The sequence below is a fragment of the Pristis pectinata genome, chromosome 21 (assembly GCF_009764475.1).
Source record: "Pristis pectinata isolate sPriPec2 chromosome 21, sPriPec2.1.pri, whole genome shotgun sequence".
In the NCBI taxonomy this organism is placed as follows: domain Eukaryota; kingdom Metazoa; phylum Chordata; class Chondrichthyes; order Rhinopristiformes; family Pristidae; genus Pristis; species Pristis pectinata.
The window spans coordinates 10,159,810-10,179,601 of NC_067425.1; the positions used below are offsets into that span (position 1 = coordinate 10,159,810).

At 38.2% G+C, this 19,792-nt stretch overlaps 1 protein-coding gene across 1 annotated transcript in view; it reads left to right on the plus strand.

Moving 5' to 3' along the window:
- Positions 1 to 17,437, plus strand: part of LOC127581328 (lissencephaly-1 homolog) — an 82,051-nt gene extending 64,614 nt beyond the window's left edge. Inside the window, exons 8-11 of the mRNA XM_052035635.1 lie at positions 1,893 to 2,121; positions 8,406 to 8,507; positions 9,574 to 9,730; positions 13,077 to 17,437. Of these exons, the coding sequence (XP_051891595.1) occupies positions 1,893 to 2,121; positions 8,406 to 8,507; positions 9,574 to 9,730; positions 13,077 to 13,150 (562 nt within the window). The 3' untranslated portion in view covers positions 13,151 to 17,437. The remainder of the gene's footprint in view (positions 1 to 1,892; positions 2,122 to 8,405; positions 8,508 to 9,573; positions 9,731 to 13,076) is intronic.
- The last annotated feature ends 2,355 nt before the right edge of the window (positions 17,438 to 19,792 follow it).

The window sequence follows — 19,792 nt, forward strand, 5'->3', positions numbered from 1 at the left end:
AGATCTAAAATGTAATTATCTGAAATTGCAAGTAAGAACACTGAAAATGCCAACTTATGCAGTATTATAGTAAATGAAGCATTGAGTCAAAGTAGTAATGATGAATTTAAGCCATTATCTGTTATGCACACAGACTCTTGCAGTTTGAGCATCCATTTGAAAATGTAATAAAGCAATAGGGTGTGCACAATATAGATTGACTAGCTTGAGATATTGGGCCATAACTTAATGCCAAGGCAATACACTCTCACCTTGCATCAACTTACAAGGTGACAATGAACTTGCCTCTTTTGGATCCACTGATAGCAACTTGCTGTCGAAGTACATCCTGATTCAAAATGATGTCTGTGGGTGATAGGGCCTTGTGTGGCTTTATACAATGTAATGGACAGGGCCATATCCCTAGACTAACTGGATCATAAAAGATTTCGAATGTTTTGAGCATTCACAATATTAAATCAATGAATCAGTTGGAGAAAAAAAACAAAATTGGAACACTTAATTAAAAATATTTAACTGGATGATTAAAAGAATTTACCTTCTCCCTTGCAGACCTTGAAATAAATGAGTTGTCTGTCCTTGTTCACTGGGTGAATGGTAAATTCTTGTGACTAATGGGGAACTGCAGCAAGTTTGTACTCTGAGAAGTCCAACTTTCAAGGCAGTTGGGAAGGCACAAACATAGAACACTGAACAACATCACTGTCCGTGCAAGAGACCCAAGCTCTAACATTTATAGTGTAAATGCAAGCAGAGTGACAGTTATTGGTATTTCACAGCAATTTCCACTCCACTTTTACTGTATTTTGGCTGTTGCTGCTGTTTGGAGAGGCTCGATGTTTTCCAACATTTGCAAAGGATTAGTTCGTTCTGGTGGGGAATCGATGATAAAAGGCCATCGATATAAAATTATCAGTGTGAAGAGGGATTAAGGGAGTACATGATTGTTAAGGCACTGAATATTTTGTTATATGGAGAAATTGAGGTTGAGACCATTACATTTCCTGTTTAGAAAAAAATGTATACATTTGAAGTAATGTACAAAAACTATGGGAAGAGGAGAGCATGAAGGGTTAGTTTTGGATTGCTATCCTAGAAAGCTAGCAGTTTCCTTCTGGGACAAGTGACTGCCTCCCTGAGCATGGTTCTTTTTGCTGTTATTTGGCTAGGTAATTACATACCATTGCAGCTGGAATTTTATCGTTTTGCTTGTTATAGATCTTATACCTGTAGGAACTTGCAGAGGCAAGAATGGTGAGATCAGAGTGTTTATATTTTTTTAAAGTTGGTGACATTATAGACATTGTATGTTATCTCCCTAGCTACTGGTTATGGATATTATAGTTTACATCATGCTGCATTGGGGTGCATGTTTTTACAATAATGTTTAATAATGACCAGTATCCTTCAACAAATTCATGCAGTCTGAGCCTTAACTTTTTTTTTAATAGCTTCAGTGAATTGCAGATGAAATGTAAGGGATTTTAATAACTTCAGCCATACAGGAAGGATATTGAGGGTTCTGCTAAATCCATTTTAACTAAGGAAACTAACTTTTTTTTCCCAAAAAGACCAGGGGAGGAGTAAAGATTAAACAAATGTCAATTATATGAAAAATTTTTTAAATCTGGTTTTAAATTGCAGTCTTGTGCAATCCATTATTTATTTGCAGCAATTCAGTATTACTTTAATTATTGTTAGTTTAGAACACATGACTGCGTTTAGTTGACAAGAATTTTCTGAGCATTGAATGTAAGTGACAGAATTGATTCTCTTAATTCAAGCAAGTTATTTATTGATAAGAGTCCAGAAAAAGATTTTCTTGTCGTGCATTGTATTGCACCTCAAAAAAATGGTAATGGATAATTTTAATTTTATTTTTACACCAATAGTTATTGTGTGAAGACTTTCACGGGACATAGAGAATGGGTGCGCATGGTTCGACCCAACCAGGATGGAACCCTTCTGGCCAGCTGTTCCAATGATCAGACAGTGCGCGTATGGGTGGTAGCAACAAAGGAATGTAAAGCTGAACTTCGAGAGCATGAACATGTTGTAGAATGCATTTCTTGGGCACCAGAGAGCTCCTACCCAACCATTTTGGAAGCAACAGGATCTGAGGTAAGACATTTAAGAGGCTGAAAATTAATTATACAATGTAAGACATGTAACTTTAGGAATGAGTGAAATAACTCGCTGCATTAAGGTTCTAATCAGTCATCACGAATTCTGGAAGCATCTACGTTGGCTTCAAATGGTGTGACCCTGTGCAGGAATTTTGAATTTAAACTGAATGTTTTGGCATAAGTTATATTAAGAGAGATCAATTACTTTTCAGACAAGGGGTGCTTAAGACAGATACACTGGGACCCTGCAGTGCCACCCCACAGAGCTGATTTATTATAGTGCTCTTAGCCATTTAGTTTGACTGGTACATATCCCCCAAGTGCTTAACTAAAGGCACTTGCACTGTGCACTCTTGAACCAGGAGCTTGTCTTGAACCCTTGCCCTCCCATGCTGCATACTTCTGTTGTGCACCTGAGGTTGCTCTGCCCTTAAAGTTGCTGCTATGTTGGGAGCTTGGCATGATTCCCTGCTCTCTGGTGTTCTTTCTCATCATCACCTGTTTGACATGATGGTAGATGTTGATGTGCTCTCTCCCCCTCTCTTTGTATGACTACATGGTTCTCCCCAGCCTGGAGATTTCATGTTTTGAGGTTGGTACAAGGGAACATCTGTGGGCTACGGAGCAATGTAACAAAAGAGAGGAGGCGAGAGCAGCTTCCATCACATCCAACAAATGATAAAAGAAGCTGTAGGATCCGGATGGTCTGTCAACACGGAGCAGCTGCTGTCAGAAACGTGCCTGCCACAGCACGGCCGTGAATCATATATCTCAGTGCTGAGTGATTGAACCGTTCATCTCAGCATGCCCAACACCAGCCCTGATGCACACAGAGCCAAGGGTGATTCATTGTTGCGAGAACACCAGCAGAGGGCAGATGTTTGGGCCAGGTTCCTGACACTGCATAATGCAGCAATGGGCAGGGGTTTGTGCCAGGATCCTGGCATAGCAGTGTGGAAGGCAGGGGTTCACACGAGGGTTCTCAGCAAAGCAGCGCTGTTCATAATGCATCTTTGTATATATAATGACCCCTTACAGCACTGGTTTCATTTGTGTTGTTGTTAATAGAAACGTGTCCTGAGTGCTAAGCAGGGGACCTGTGTACTGTCTTGAATTATGATATACATCTCAGTTTAATATTTTTATTTTCCACCATGTTTGCTTTTCTTATACTGTCTGGCTACTATTGGTTTGTGTTGAACTCTGGAAAATTCAATTGAGCTCCTAAATCAATTCTTGACAAGGTTGAAAGTGAAACTCATTCAATGCAGCAGAGAGTTTTTTTTTGTGATTGATCAGTGTTAATGAAATCAACCCCAAATTAATAGTTTTTTTTTGAAAGGTGTTTTCCTTCAGATCCTTTTGACACTCTACCTTTTTTATTAAAACATGATTTGAAATAGAATGCAGTTACATGCTGCTTTGCCCAAAGGTAATCGAAGGTCACTGTTGTGTGATTGACAGCTGATGACCTCCAACACTACAGTAATCTCTCTTTTGTACGATTGAGCTTGGAGAGACACAAAGCTTTCTTCCTTGAGGCTTCCCACAACAGCGGTTGGAGAATTGGGTAGAGTAATAGCATTCTTTGGTAATGTGTTTCAAAAACAAACTACTATCAAAATATGAAAACGTGCAATTTTCATTGCTCTTTCTAGGTTTCATCATTTAATATGGGAAGCTGATGGTATTTGATCTGCTTAGTAATATGAACCTTAATACATGATAAACCTTTGAACATTCAAAATTGCTTTTAACAGAATTTGAATTCTTCTAAGTTTGTTAATGAAATCATGAGTGTGTATGTAATTGAGAGGTTGACTTGAGCCTGGTTTTCTGATTACCATCTACAGTTTTTAATTGATTTAATTGTGGGGGGGGGGGAGGGGGGGGGTACCTGAATATTGCCAATTTCCCCAGTGGTTCTCCCACCCATAACTTCAGAAGGTTGACAGACATATGGGCGGGAATGACAAAGGAGTTTCCCCAGGGTTGAATAACAGCAGAATGCCCCGAGGAAATATCTGGTGGATGACTTTCTATTTCTGTTAACTGATTTAAAAAAAATAATAAAATTTGTTTTCTGAATTTGTTGATTGCAATGCAAGAATTGGGATTGGTGGTATGTTCTTGAGCCTGAATCTGAGATTTCAAAACCCCAGGAGGCTTCGCCATTGGATGATTAGTCCAGATCATAGAATCATAGAGTAATACCACACAGAAAGAGACCCTTTGGCCTAACTTGGTCATGCCAACTAAGATGCCCATCTGAACTACTCCCATTTGCCTGCGTTTGGCCCATTTCTCATAAACCTTTCCTATCCATGTACTTAGTCCAAATGTCTTTTAAATGTTGTTATTGTATCTGCCTTGACCACTTCCTCTGGCAGCTCATTCCAAATACGCACCACCCTCTGCGTGAAGAAGTTGCCCCTCAGGTCCCTTTGAAATCTCTCCCCTCTCACCTTAAACCTATGCGCTCTTGTTTTTGATTCCCTTTCCCTGGGAAAAAGACTACACTCACCCTATCTATGCTCCTCATGATTTTATACACCTCTAGTCCTAGCCTGCCCAACATCTCCCTATAACTCAGGTCCTTAAGTCCTGGCAGCATGGTTGTAAATCTTTGTGCTCTTTCCAGCATTATAAGTTACAGGGTAACCAAAACTTTACAAAATACTCCAATTGTGGCCTCTCCAATGTCTTGTACAACTGCAACATAACGTCACAACTCCTATACTCAATGCCCTGACAAATGAAGACCGGCATGGCAAACTCCCCCTTCACCACCCTGTCTACCTGTGACTCCACTTTCAGGGAACTCTGTACTTTTACCCTTAGATCCCTCTGTTCTACAACACTCTCCAGGACCCTACCTTTCACTAGGAAAGTCTTGCCCTGGTTTGACTTCTCAAAATGCAACACCATTTAATTCTCTAAACTGCTGCGATATCCATCCCTACAAGCAATTAACACAGTTACCAAAATCTGAAAGTGAAACTTGTAGATCTTAATCAGTTCATACACAAACCCAAGTTAAATAGCCAATAAGTTATCACCACCAACAATTCTTCTAGTTGTCCTACAGTTGTGCAATTCCCTGATCATCCCACATGGCATCCTTTGCAATTCTGGGGAAAATAATCTATCCCATTCTTACTCTTTGACTTGTCTATAATCACTGACATAATGGAACACACCATTTTGTTCTAACACTTGTGCACTATTGTCAAGCTAAATGGACCACAACTTTCTTGTCCAGTCAATTGAATCCATAGATTCATTAGCAAAGGTTTCTCTTCCTTCACCTGCACTGTTACCTCTGTTCTTTCCTATTATTTCTCAACTTTTCAGCAATATCATCTGAATTCACAGCTCCATTTCCACATGGAGCTAGATGTTAGCATACATCATTATCAATCCCTCACAATTTCTACAATTGCTTGTCTAACATAGAGTGTAACAACTTGCACCCTGGTAGCTGTTTGAAACTGTAACAAACTAGTTGGAACTTTGCTGTCATAGATGCTGATGTGTCCATGCATCTGTGCCATCGCAAAGACTATTGCTTGCTTCTACTCCTGCCTCAGCTCATCAGCTGCAGAAGGTATCATCTATGACTTTGTCACCATGACTATTTCAACATGTTTTGGAGCTGGCTTTCATTCTACTCTAAATGTGTAGTCATCCAAAATTTTGTCAAAGGTGCCACAACTTGCACTATTCTAGTTGCATATCATCCTTGTTAGCTTGTGTTGGTTCCTAGCTAGATGCCTGTTTTTTTTTTAAAAATCTTATCCTTGTTTTCAAATCCCTCCATGATTTCAGCTCTCTCCATTTCTATAAGCTCCCCTAACCTGCAAACCTCCCGTATATCTGTAGTCGTAAATTTATGTTCCAAATTTCCTCCACGTTTGATAGCTGTTCTTTCTAGTACCAAAGCCCATAGGACTGGAATTCCTTCTCTAAACATCTCTGCATCTCTGTACCTCTGTATCCTCCTTTAAACTCAAAACCAAACTTTCAGTCATTAGTCCTTTCTTCCAGATGACTTGATTTCTGATCTTAATGCTGCTGTAAAACACCCGGGACATTTTGCTACGTTAGAAGTTCTATAAATGGAAATCCTTGGCTCCCTGTGGGAGAACTTGATCTAGTGCAGACTGCTTGTGCTGCCTGGTAGCTGTTGCTTTGAAAACATCTATGGCATTAATATGACAACCTAGCTATAAGATAACTACATTTTAAGAATTGCATTGGCACATACCTAGCAACAGTAAATGTCTGATAGCATCTGCTTTTAACATTGATAACCTATATGTTAATTTCTTGACTGAGAAAAAGAATTGCATGCCTCTGATACATTACATACAATGTTTCTGGGAGACAGAAGAAATTGACCCCCACCCCACCCCACCCACTAATGTCTTCTCTTTTGACTCTGGACTCCCAGGCAAGCCCATTTTTACACAACATGCCATCAAGCAGCATATATTCAGCTGCCTAGGTCTTGTTTTGGACCTCTCTCACTACATTCTTATTTTAACACTCCTTCATAACCACCTGTCTGATCCAGCTTTGAAGCACTGTTTAAAATCCATTTAAGACACAAAAAGCATGTTATTACATTTCTAAAAATCAGAATTAAATATGTTTTAATTCCCCCATTCTAGAATTGTAAACAAAATTGCACTGAAACACAAGGATCTGATTCACAAAGGACTAGAAAACAATCTTTGTGATCCTTTCTGCAGTTGTGCTTCTGATTGCTCTGTACATTTTATTCACGTAAATGAAGTATATTATGGCTCTCACTGCAGGTTTCACTCTTCCTTGCTGTTAACTGAATATCTTCCATTTGGGTTGTGGGTAGTAGAAACATTTTTGTTTCAAGTGTTTGCTAATTAAATTTCTCATTTACACAATCTGTTGTTTTCTGCCTGGGCTAACAGCATCGGTGGGATTGTCATAGTTGTACTTGCCATATAGTTTGATGCCACGTATGTTTTTTGATTCTTGGGCTATAGGACTCAGTAGCAAAGCAAGAGTTTATTTCCCATTCCTAATTGCATTTGGGAAGGCAGTGATAAGTCGCTGCCTTGAAGAACTGTGGTAACAATGGCAATAAGACTTCCATGGTGCAGGTAAATAAGTTCCAGAATTTTAGTGACAATAAAGGAATGACTTGAAATTATTTAGGAAATAATTTCAAGTGCTTCAGAAGAAACTTGCAGGTAAACAGTAGCTTGGTAAAAGTACAAGCATTTGGATCAGTTGTTCAGCCAAACTGATGGCCTCCATTCAAAATTACGATTGTTAGAGAAATCCAACTATGCACTATGAAATTGATATCTTGTATGTTGTAGGACTTTATGTACTGATCGATTCAATACAGGAAAAGTCCATATTACATTGTAATTTTTGAGCCTTTTACAAACTAGTTCTGTTCCTAGTGAATATTTCTAGCTTGACTTTACAGGCAATCTTCGCGTTACAATCATTCAGGTAAAGAATAATCGCTCTTACAGAATTCACAAACCACTGCTCAAAAATGTGAGATTGAGAATAAAATTCAATCTCAAATTATATGAAAAAAAGTAAATCAACACGATTTTTACATCTCACGTTTCTTGATGCAGTTGCAGATGATGAGGCTTTGTGTTACAGAAAGTTGCGATATGAACTATTTTCTCAGAGTGCCCCCCATCCTGCCCCTTAGCACGGGTCACCTGTGTGAATTTTTTTAAGTCGACTTGTATAGGTTTTTTACTAAGTACAAATGAGATACTTTCATAGTAGCTACACAAACTTGTGGATAAAATAAAATATCTGCAAATAATGCATGGCGCAATATACATTTAATTGATTTGATATGGATGGAGAGCCTTTGCATCTTGAAACCATACAACCACAGCAGGAAATGGAAAAGTGGGAACAGCAGAAACTCTTTGAGCTCAGTTCAATAGCCCAGGATCACTCTTATTCTCTCCAAGTTTCCCCAGAGTTGGACAATCTCTGTGAGGCCTGATTAGTCATCTTCAGATACACAGTTAACGTTGAAAAACAATTGTCCTCAATTATGAGGGCATGCCATTGAATCGTGCTTAAACTTGCCTAATCTGGTGAAAAGAAAGTATTTGTCCCTCGTGTAACTATGGTAATCTGGAAAGTATATTCGGCCAACGATATAATTTTACGAATGTAGTATTAGTAGGATATCTTGCTTTCAGTAATGTATTTTAATGCACTTGTAACACCTTCGATTCCTACCATTTCTAGACTAAAAAGAGTGGCAAACCTGGACCTTTCCTCCTGTCAGGATCCAGAGACAAGACAATTAAGATGTGGGATATTAGCATTGGAATGTGCCTTATGACACTGGTGAGTGGATACCATCAATTGAAATACAAACTTTTCATTGAAAAGTTCAGGATCTGTTTGACTTTTAGTATTCAAGAGAGCAAGAATAACTGGTTTCCAAACAAAAAACACACTTGCCTAATCAAGAATAATGCTTTAAACTGCCCTTTGTGTTGGTTAACATTGTTGAATAGCAGTAAATGATCTCCAAATATCGTGGCAATAAGTACATTTCTTGTATACTCCCTCAAATATTTTTTAGAATATGATTAACACAGCATAAAATGTATTGTGATCAGTTAACTTAAAAATATGCAATGCTACAAGTTCTGTTTAATTTTATAAATTGCCAATTATGCTAGTAAACAACTTTTTTGGTCTTCCATGTAAATAACATTTAAATTGAGAAAATACTTGCTGTTCCATTGTTCTATGGATCCATATCACTATTCACTAATATTTGATACAAAATAGCAATGTTACAGCAGCTTTTGAGTGCTTCATTGACATTTCAATGGAACTGGATAAAGAACAGGTATTAGCAAGTACAGAGATGGGGAAGGGATGGAGATTAGTGGTGAGACTGGAAAGAAGGAGGTAGTCTGATGGTGATGGGCTGGGGTATAAATGGGGATGGTGTAAATCAGTTGGGGATATTAATGGACCAGACAAAACACAATCTTAAGTTGTAAATGCAAATAGCTGTGATTGGAAAAACTTTTGCTGTATTTTGTACTGTTTGCTTTAAAAGCAAGTTATTCTTCGTTCATTTAAGAACTTGTTGCAGTAATGTTTTTCAGCTGAGCACAAGGCTGTATGTGGAGCTAATCAAAATATCTCAGGATGCCTTGAACAGGCTTAATTATGGCCACAAGATCAATTTTTCTGACATTACCTTTAAAGTCAATGGTCCACACTACCTCCAGCTCAGAAGAAAAAAAATCAAATATGTGAATAGAATAAAATACAAAACCTTTTGTGTGTGATCAGATTTTTAGTCCACTCTCTTTGCATGAGATGGTCCTAGCAGCATGTTGGTAGTTTTCAAAGTGGTAAACCTCCTAATGATGCTTCCTATTAAATGTAGGTTGGCCATGATAACTGGGTACGTGGTACCCTTTTTCATCCTGGAGGAAAGTTTATTGTGAGCTGTGCTGATGACAAAACTATTAGAGTCTGGGACTACAAGAACAAACGGTGCATGAAGACCCTGAATGCACATGAACACTTTGTTACCTCTCTTGGTATGTATAAATTTTAGTAGCCTTTGAGTGGTTGTACTTCTCATCTTAATAAGATCAGATTTTCTGAAATGAATAAAGATTGCCAATGCATCTTTCCTTTTTGCTTGCTGCTTTAATGTTTGTGTATTGATAAAAGCTTCTGAACTGAAACATTAATTTTTTTGGTGTGGAATATTTGGATAAGAGAAATCAATTGTTCTATTTGGATAAATCTGGAGGAGACCGGTTCAATCCTGTCCATGGATGCTGTGTGCATGGTGTCCACATGTTCCCCCTGTGACTTCATGGGATTCCTGAGGTTCTGGTTTCTTCACGTATACCAAAGACGTGTCATTTGTTAGGTTAATTGGCCACTGTAAATTGCTTCTGACTTGTAGGTGATTGGTAGAAACTGTGGGGAGTAATGGGCATGTGGGGAGAATAAAAATGGGGAATAGTATAGAATATATTTGGATCTAAAGAAATAATATTAATTTTTTCGTACTTTCCCTGAGGACTGGATTGGGTATTGGTGGAGATGTCTGTGAATCAGTCACAAGGGTAGCAGTCTGTTTGGAATGTGGAGAGGAGAGAGGAAGATGTTTCTGGTAGCAGCATCACATCAAAGGCCATGTTGAATGTGGAGGCTGGTTGAAAGGTGAGGACAGGGAGAACCCTGTTGCTCTTGGAGAGGAGAGGGCTGAGAGCAGAAATATGGGAAGTGGAATACAAGGTTGAGAGCCCTGTCAAGTACAGTGCAGGGGAAGCCACAGTTACGAAAGAAGGGAGACACTTTGGAAGTACTGGTGTGGATTAAAGCTGTATTTATTGAATACAGAAATAAATGTTGAGTTCCAGCTAAAAACATTCAGCTCTATATGCAGAAAAGAAACACTTCTCTAAAATGCTTTGCAGAAGGAAGCTGTCCACAAATTAGAAATGTTGAGTTGGAAAATGGGAAGCAAGTGTTTACTGAGGGTAAGGTGGAGGAAGTGGGAAATGGTACAGAAACCCACTGAATGTGGATTTTTCTAAAAGGGCAATGGGGGGGTTCTAAACTGAGAGGCACAGAGAGAGAGATAAAGAGGCATGCAAGAGCTGCATGGAGGAAAGATAGTGGGGCGGGACAAGTGCAAGGTGAAGAGGAAACCACTATTTTGTTAAGATAGTTGGAACAAAATGCATTCTGCCTCTTATTTTTTGACAAGACAAGAAAAGTGTACTGTCTTTCATGTATATGGGGAAGCAATGGATTGGTGAAGTTTATCGTTGAAAACCCATCTGCTCACTGAGCTTCAGGGGAGGATATCTGACCTTACCTGGTCTGGCTCCAGACCCACCCCATATGATTAGCTGTTAAATGTCCCCTGAAATAACCTAACAAGCCACTCAGTTGTACCAACACTGCCCAGAGGCACTTAGAGATGGGCAATAAATGGTGGTCCTGGTGGTGCTACCAGATTCTAAAAATGAATATAAATTGGAAAATTTCCCGAGAAGAGGGAATGTTAGATTCTAAACTGTAGGGCAGGATCTTAACGACAGCAATTTTGAGATTGCTTTCAGTAGCACATGCTGCCCAAATTAGAGAGGCAGATTGGATATATAAATAGCAACAAACAATCTGCTGGAGGAACTTGGTGGGTTGAGCAGCATCTAATGGGGTGGGGGGGGGGGGGGGAGGTGGGGAGGGTGGGTGGGAGGGAGGCAGAAAGAGGAATTGTCGACATTTCAGGTCAATACCCTGCATCAGATGTGGGTTTTGACCTGAAAATCAACCATTCCTTTCTCCTACACAGATGCTGCTCAACCCACTGAGTTCCTCCAGATTACAGCATCTGCAGCATCATGTCTCTGGATCTATAACTAGTTAGGATAGCAGGAACAATTAAATTTGTTGCCAAGCATTTGAGTATTGAAGTAAAATGGGTATATAAAAGATACTGGCTCAAACAGGTTTTTAACCTTCCCAGTAGACCATGAGCACCTGGGAGTGCTGCAAAGATTGACAACATTTACTGAATTTACTGGATCAAACAAAAATTCTATTTTTTTCCCTACCCACCTTCTCTGTTAAAAATGATTCCTCACCAAGGTAGTTTAGTATTTGATGCTCATCTCAGCAGTTGTTTCTCCTGCAAGTCTCAGCAGTGAGAAGTAAGATAAGGTTTCTTTGTTAGTCACATGTACATCGAAACAGTGAAATGCATCTGTGCGTAGAGTGTTCTGGGGGCAGCCCACAAGTGTCGCCACACTTCCGGTGCCAAAATAGCATGCCCACAAATTCCTAACCTGTACGTCTTTGGAATGTTGGTGGAAACCAGGGCACCCGGAAGACACCCACGCAGACACATGGGGAGAACGTACAAACTCCTTACAGACAGCGGCCGGAATTGAACCCAGGTCACTAGCGCTGTAATAGTGTTATGCTAACCGCTACACTACCGTGCCTCCCCCTACACTACTGTGTGTGGATGCTAATCTTTGATGTTAAGACCATCCATGTCATATGAATGGGTGGAACTCTGTTACCAATGCTTGGTGTCAACTACTTCTTACTGGAACTTTTAAGTATGTAATGCCGAGTTAACATTTTCATAGAGGTATTGGAAGTTTTCTAGATTTTCACTGGTACTTCATAATCAAACAATTAGCAGTTTTTAAGGATTGTGTCAAATGGTGTTTTTAATGTTTTTTCGCTCCTTTTAATCTGCTTTTTGAATATGTAGTCTTTCGTCCATTGTGTTAATTGTGTATTGTTAGTGTCTGCACATCAGTACTTTCAGATTTATTGTTTCATTACAATAATCCATCCAGGCATTGTCTTACAAAACTTAATATTCTAATTGAGTTTTATTTTTCTACTTATGGAAAATTGAATTGTACGCCACTAAATATCAATGTTGATTATGAAATTTGAAATAATTGAACAAGCAATCCCACCATGGGCTAGTGAGTGGGGAAAATTGGGGGGAAACTGAACTTAGTGCCGAGCAAATATGATACCACCTCCTTGAACCCAAGAAAGATACAGCAGTATTTCTAAATGGTAGGAGTTTAGTAACTGTAGAGAAGCGGACTAAATTCACAAACTTAGAGGTAATATACTGGTAAAAATACCAAAGGTGAAGAGAATGTTGGTCTTTATTTCAGAGTGGCTAGAATGCAGAGGTATAAAATTACACCAGTTGTATAAAGCCTTGATCAATTTTCCATCTGGTCTGTATTTGGTGTTGGGTGTCCCACCTCTGGATATATTGATTTTTGGGATAGGGTGTGTCTCAGGTTCACTGAAGTCTGAGGTGATAAAATGTGTAACCTCTAATTCTCGACGCTTTTGATCTCTTGTATTCATTTTCTTCCACAGATTTCCACAAGACGGGTCCATTTGTTGTCACTGGAAGTGTAGATCAAACGGTAAAGGTCTGGGAGTGCCGCTGATGGAATTGATCTTCTGGTTTTTTTCTCCTTTCCCTCCTTTTCCCTGGCCTCACCACCCAAAATCCCACCCCTCCAGATGCACTCAGTTACCATGGTTACCCATCGAGCTCTGTTTAATAACTATTGTCCTTTAATGTAAATTATTCTGGATGTAGATTGAGCTATTAAATGTTACACAAAAGTATTCATGCATGGTGAATCCGAATTGTATACTGTAAATTACATACGTTGTCTAGAAGTACCATAGGTAAAGAACAAGGGCTAGCATTGGTCATATTAGACCTGGAAAGCAGAAGTTGATTGGATAATTAGGGCACTAAAAATGACTCTGAAATTAAATCGACGGTGATGTTATCAGTCATTGGAAATGGTCTTTAATTTCATTGTCATTTTTGTCTGCAGCACACCAAATGTGCTGATTCTGTAATCCTTGAATCACTTTGTGTGGTACTAGGGCTTATTTAATGAGTGTGTAGGTGTGTTGTTCATAAATTGTCTACCATTCTATTAACCTTACGTAAGTGATTACAAACCAATATCCAGTAAACTCAAAATAACAATGGGTGAATTCTGAAGACCATTGTTAGATCTCCCACTCGGGTTGGGATTAACGTTCACAAATAATTGCATGTTAAAGTTGGGTTTCACTGTATAATAAATGAGACTACTTGTCTCCTTAAGCCCACGTGCCATCCTCCAACCTTGAAATGTAGTAACAATGATCATAAACAAGGTCTGACTGGTGACTGCTGAAGAAAACTTGTCCAAGCATTTGACCCCCCGCAGAAAGGTAACTGCCTTATGGTTACATTGTAACTATATTGAGAATCTTGGGTGTGTGCTATCCAAGGATTACATTAACCAGTTCAGACCATACTGCATTTGAGCACTGACAAATTTATTTTGGTGCACGCTGTTAACTTAGTAGATTTGGTTGGACAGTACATAAGCTTTAAAAGTAAAAAAAAAATTGTGTGAATAACCAACTTGCTTTTAAAAATTGTTGCTTCTAATGATGAGCTTTGTAGCACCATTTTCCATAATAGACACATTGTGTTCATATGTTTTAAAGAGAGAATTTAGTGACAAATATTCACCCCATTAAACAAAATGCCACTAAATACACAATGCTTTTAACTAGGATGCCTTTTTTGTTTTAAACTGAACATTCTTTGTAAATGTCTAGGAGAAAAACATGCTGAAGTGAAATTTTGTAGTAACTATTGCAATTTGTTTTAAAGCTGTGTTTTATTTAAAACATATGAAAACCTTGTGCCTAATCCTCTCAACACTCCCTGCTTGAAGCAGGGGACACTTATTTAATGAAGGATGTACTCTACAACTTGAAATATTTAAGAATTTACTTTCCAGGACAGAATGGTGTAAAAATGTGCTTTGTAGAAGGCTATTAGCAGCATCAATCAGTTAAACGGTGCTTTAGAATAACGAATCATTTAAAAAGGCCTTTTGCGCTTTTTTTTATAGTATAATGTGCACCGTGTTATCTTAAAATGTCTTGACTTTAAGCAATAGCCCAGTTTAAAGACAGTCCTTAAATTCATTTTGGAAACGTATTTGGTTTTGGTTTATATGTGCAAAAAATCATGGTGAACACCACCAGTTTGCCTGCCTCCCCACCCCTAATTTCTCCATGATAAATTTATAAAATATCTTTGGATGAGCTGGACTTTTCTCCTGGACTTTGCTAATGCATAGCTTATGAAGGAGCCAGTGTCGGAAGGAGGGGAAAAGTGTAACTTAAAATGCCATATCAGCATTGGGAATTGCATCAAATTCTGCTTTGTCGTGTCCAATCAATGCAATTTCTTGTTCGTTCTGGAGAGTGTGCAGTGATGTTTTGTGAATTTTGTGGCCGCCTGCCATTGTAACTTATGTAGTTCAATAGCAGTAACAGTAAAAGAGCCAGATAATTCCAGCATTGTGAATCTGTAAACATCGATTTTGGGAAGAACAATGTGCTCATTAGCAGTAATTCACAGTAGCTGCTGTAAATTACATGCAGTGCATCATGTGTAATGTTTTAAACTTGTAGTAATAAATGCAATATGGTAATTTATAGCTGCATTGGGTTAAGTTCCCAGTTGCCAATCGAAATTCTAATGAAGTTGGCCTTGACAAGCAAGCTGCTCTGTTCATCTGTGTATTTCTGCTATCATTCTGACCTTTGTGACTCACACTTTCTTAAAATCTGTGATACATTGGTGCAGCAAAGTTATGGCACTAGCAGCAGTTATAATACAAAGCCTTTATCAAACAGTTAACTGCAAGCAAAGGATAACTAGAACCCAATCTGCTACTGGTTTGGTTATGCTGTCTGGAAATATGTCTTCAAAAAGAATCTAAAACTTTGTGATTTGGACAGTAGCAACTATTACCTGCAAAAAAGACGTAATTACCCTACTGGAGTTGAATTCATGTTCTCAGCACTTTCGTACCTTTTTTGTTGCAGCTGTGTATATCCCACATTGTCTCCTAAACATTGAGAGCTGAAGTGTGTTATTTCAGTTACAAACTTTCTATAATATATGCTTACTGATATTTCTCCTGGAAAAATAGATTTCAGCTCTGGTAGTTAAATAAGATTGCATTCTTTATTAATTATTGTAATAAAAGTGCACATAACTGCCTACTAAGCCAAAATTGTTGAATAAACTCCCAACATTTTTTCCCTTTCCTGTGTTGAAAATATACACATGTCAATTTGTACTATTCTTCTAAGTTTCTGGACTTGGTTCTAAAGAAGCTTCTTTGCTTTCAGAACTTGAAACATACTCGTCCATTTATGTTAATGGACAGTGTCTGCTTATGGCCACTAGCTCTCCTGATACCTTACAATGAAAGCAAAGCCTATTCAACCAAGTGAAATACAGGCAGTTTATGGCACCGGAGTTATGTAATAGTCAAAAATATCCAGTCACATTTCAAGATTTTTTTTTGCTGGTAATTTTTGTTAAAGCACTTTTCTGTCAAACTTGACCTATAATGGCACTCCTGTTGACCACTCTGCAATGAGTGAATGCTATCAAGTATATCAAAAATAAAGATTTCAATGGTACGTTAATAAAGCGTGGTGGTGCTGTGAAGAACTTGAAGCTGTAGATGTGGTAGCTCAGTTTTGAAGTTTTTGCAAGAATTTAGGTTTATTTAAAGTTTAAATATTATCTGAACAGGTGATAAAACTATATCAATCTTTTATTTTTGTCCTATAATATCATAAAACGTTTCTTACCTGTGAATTGCAGTTCATTCCATTTCAGAGCATGTAGAATTTTTCAGTACAAAACCTATCTTGACCAAAATTACTTTTCTTTCCCTTTTTGATCCAAAAATATGTACATAGGAAACATTTGTTATAAAGAGGAAACTGTTCTAAAATGGAATAGTCTGTGTATTCACTTGGTAACAGAAGAGAATAAAGCAAAAGCATTTTTAAACTCATTACACATTCCAGAAATTAGCCCTTAACTACCTGTGTGCCCCATTCCAAATCGTGGTTTGCTTTAATATAAATCGCTTCAATATAGACTGGTTGAAACCATCTAGTATGATCTGGCCTTCATTGAAGTTGAAAAAGAAAACTTGTATAGCATCTTGCACTTTAAAATAACAAAAAAACCGTCCTGCTTTCTTCAGCACGTGTATGGTGTGACCAATGCTATGTCCAAGGCACTAAACAAACCTAGTAGCTAGCAAGTGTAAGGGGCTATGGAGCACTGTAGTTTTGAAAGCTTGGTTATAGACTCACCAAGCCCAGTCTACTGTCAGTATCCTGCTTCTCCTATTCGCCTCTTCCTCTTTTTGTGAATTGCCTGGTTCAAACTCTTCTTAAATGGCCATTCCCACTGAAGCCATTTTTAACCCTTCAGACTCTGTTTTGTCAGCTATTTTACTGGCTGTTAATTGACCTTTGCCATTCCCACTGTATCATGTGATTGGCTGCTTTCTAGTCCTGCCTTTTCCCTCAGTGTTCCTAAGGTGTTCCTGAAGACCAGTAGTGAACCTCCAAGTAGACGTTGTACTCATCACTGACACTATGGCAAGAAGTAATTTTAAAGAAGGGTGCAATTACAAGTACCAGGACTGTGAGAAGATAATTGAGCTATTGACACAGTACAAGCAATCAGTTAAGGAATGTATATACTGCTGTGTGTTTTACAGTAAGATTTGTTGCTATCAAACTGTGTAAAACAAGATTTATTCATGTTTTCTGCATATTAAAATCTTAATGTACCAATTGGTAAAGACTATTAAAATGCATACAAAACTGCTGTGTTTTTCTCCCCCTTTCTCCTTGTGTGGTGGATTTTTTTTCAATTGAATCCATTATTTCCAAGGGTTGAGGACCATACTGATGCTTTCACATATACGGCTTAGAAACAAAATGCTGGAAACACTCAGTGGGCCAGGCAGAGTTAACGTTACAGGCTGAAGCCCTTCTTCAGATTTCCTTCAACCTAAAAAAAATTTTAACTGTTTCTCTTTCTACAGGTGCTACCTGACCTGAATGTTTCCAACATTTTCTGGTTTTTATTTCAGGTTTCCAGCATGTGTTGTTTTGATTTTTTTTCTCTAAAGCTTTCCCATCACTGGTGTAGATGCTGGCCCTCATTGCATTTTTTTTATTATTGAGAAATGAAACTGACCTTGGATCCCGTCTCTGCAACAACCCTGTTCAGGATGGCAGAGTCCACAGCATTCCTGTTGGAATTGTAAGTCAGTGGTCATGCATTTGTCTCTGGCGAGCTTGTATGTAGTTTGCAGAGTGCTGCTTTTATTATGGCAATACAGATGTATTGGGGAAAGAGGGATGAAAGAAGCCAGTATGTGCATAACTTTGTCTTCAGGTTGTCAGCATTTGAAAATTGAGATATGAATGATCATTTTCCACTTCTTTGTCTTCAAAAAGTGAAATTGTAACATTGCTTAGTAGATAACAGAAATGTAATTATTTTAGAGCAAGTTTAATCCACAGGCTATTCAGTTTGAGACTAGTTTGATTCCTGTTATCTAAAATTTTATTATGAATTCGTGTTAAGTAACAAATGCATTCAGCAAAAAAAATTTACAGCATGCATGAAAATAATCAGGCAGGCTAGATAATTTTTTTTTTACCCTGTATTCTCTTAATCTGTGATAAAAGCTGCTTCTCACAAAAGAATGGGTTTTCTACAAATACTATGTTCTGTGCAGCTATAAAATGTACACATTGACATTCAAAGACATAATAAAGGCAGGATGATGTCAAAATGTACATGATGTACAGATACTGACCTGAAGGTGAAAGGCATTTACCCTTCTGCTGAAAGGATGCTGTCATCCTTAAAACGTCCACATGTTCAATAAAATGTTGCAGTGAAAAACACTATGATTAGTAGAAACCTTGCATTTTCAAAAGCTTGAAGTGCAATTTATCCATCTGTTTTGAGGAGCCCCATCTTAAAAAGTAACTGGCCACTTTCAGATGACAGGTTTATATGTTTGCACTCTATGGATTGTTATTATCAGTAATTGTAGAGATTCTAGTATAAACAACAACTAAAACTTAAGGTTTTTGGAACAGAAGTGTTTTTGTGTTCCACCATTTGATCATTGCTTGAACTTTTAGCTACAACTAAGTAAAACAACAGTGGATAATCTTATACAATCGTTTTGAGTTTGAAAGTCTCAGTTGTCCAGCCTTTTGTGCTCCACAAATGGCTAAAAAAATTTCTGACAGTAATTATTCTGCTTGATTCCTCAGTTACTCTTCAGTGTCTTATTGTCTTTCTAAGCACAACAGATAATTGTTTGATATAAATCGTGGCAAGAATCTAGCATTTTTGTTTCAATTGAATCTTTAATAGAAGTGTAATTGGGAGAAGAAAAAATGTAGCCTGAGGATGTTACAATAAAGTGCAGTTTATGACCACCTTTTCCTATCCACCCATCTCTTATTAGCCACCCTTTTGGTGTGTTGTATTTTCCTTGCCGTCCTTGTCTGACGTTAGCCATGATATAGTGATTCTCATTGTGAAAATGGCAGCCACACCAGTGTCCTTGGTTGAATCCAATGCCAGTGTGAGAGCAGGGGATGAATGATGGGTCCCCTGCTCCCACACTGGCCACGCTTGTTTGGTGCAGAAGAAATATTTTACTAGTTTAACTTGGTGGTGGCAAATGTCCTTGGACTCATGTGAGCAGAGTACATTATCTCGGCTGTTGGTTTAGTGCAGAAATGAGTGGTGTTGCATTGTTTGTGGTGCCTTTGAGATGAGACATTAAATAATCAACCTCACCTGTTCATGCGATGTAATTTGATATCCTGGCCAATGATTCTCCCAAAGCCCCTCAAACTCTTCAAATGGCCATGTATTACCTTGTTTATCAGAACCTTACCCTGAACAAATCTCTGAACACAGAGTATTCAATTGGCCCTACCTGAGCAAGTCCTGCTACACACATGCAATGTTAAATCCTAATAGTTTCCCCTTACAATAAAATACAATTTAACATGAATGAAGATGCTTCAAAGATTTATGGTTTGATCCTGAGCCAGGATAGGTGACCAATATTGATTTTTTTTCCATTGAATGTACAAATTAATGAAAGAATTCAAAAAAATACAGGTGGAAGTACAGAGAA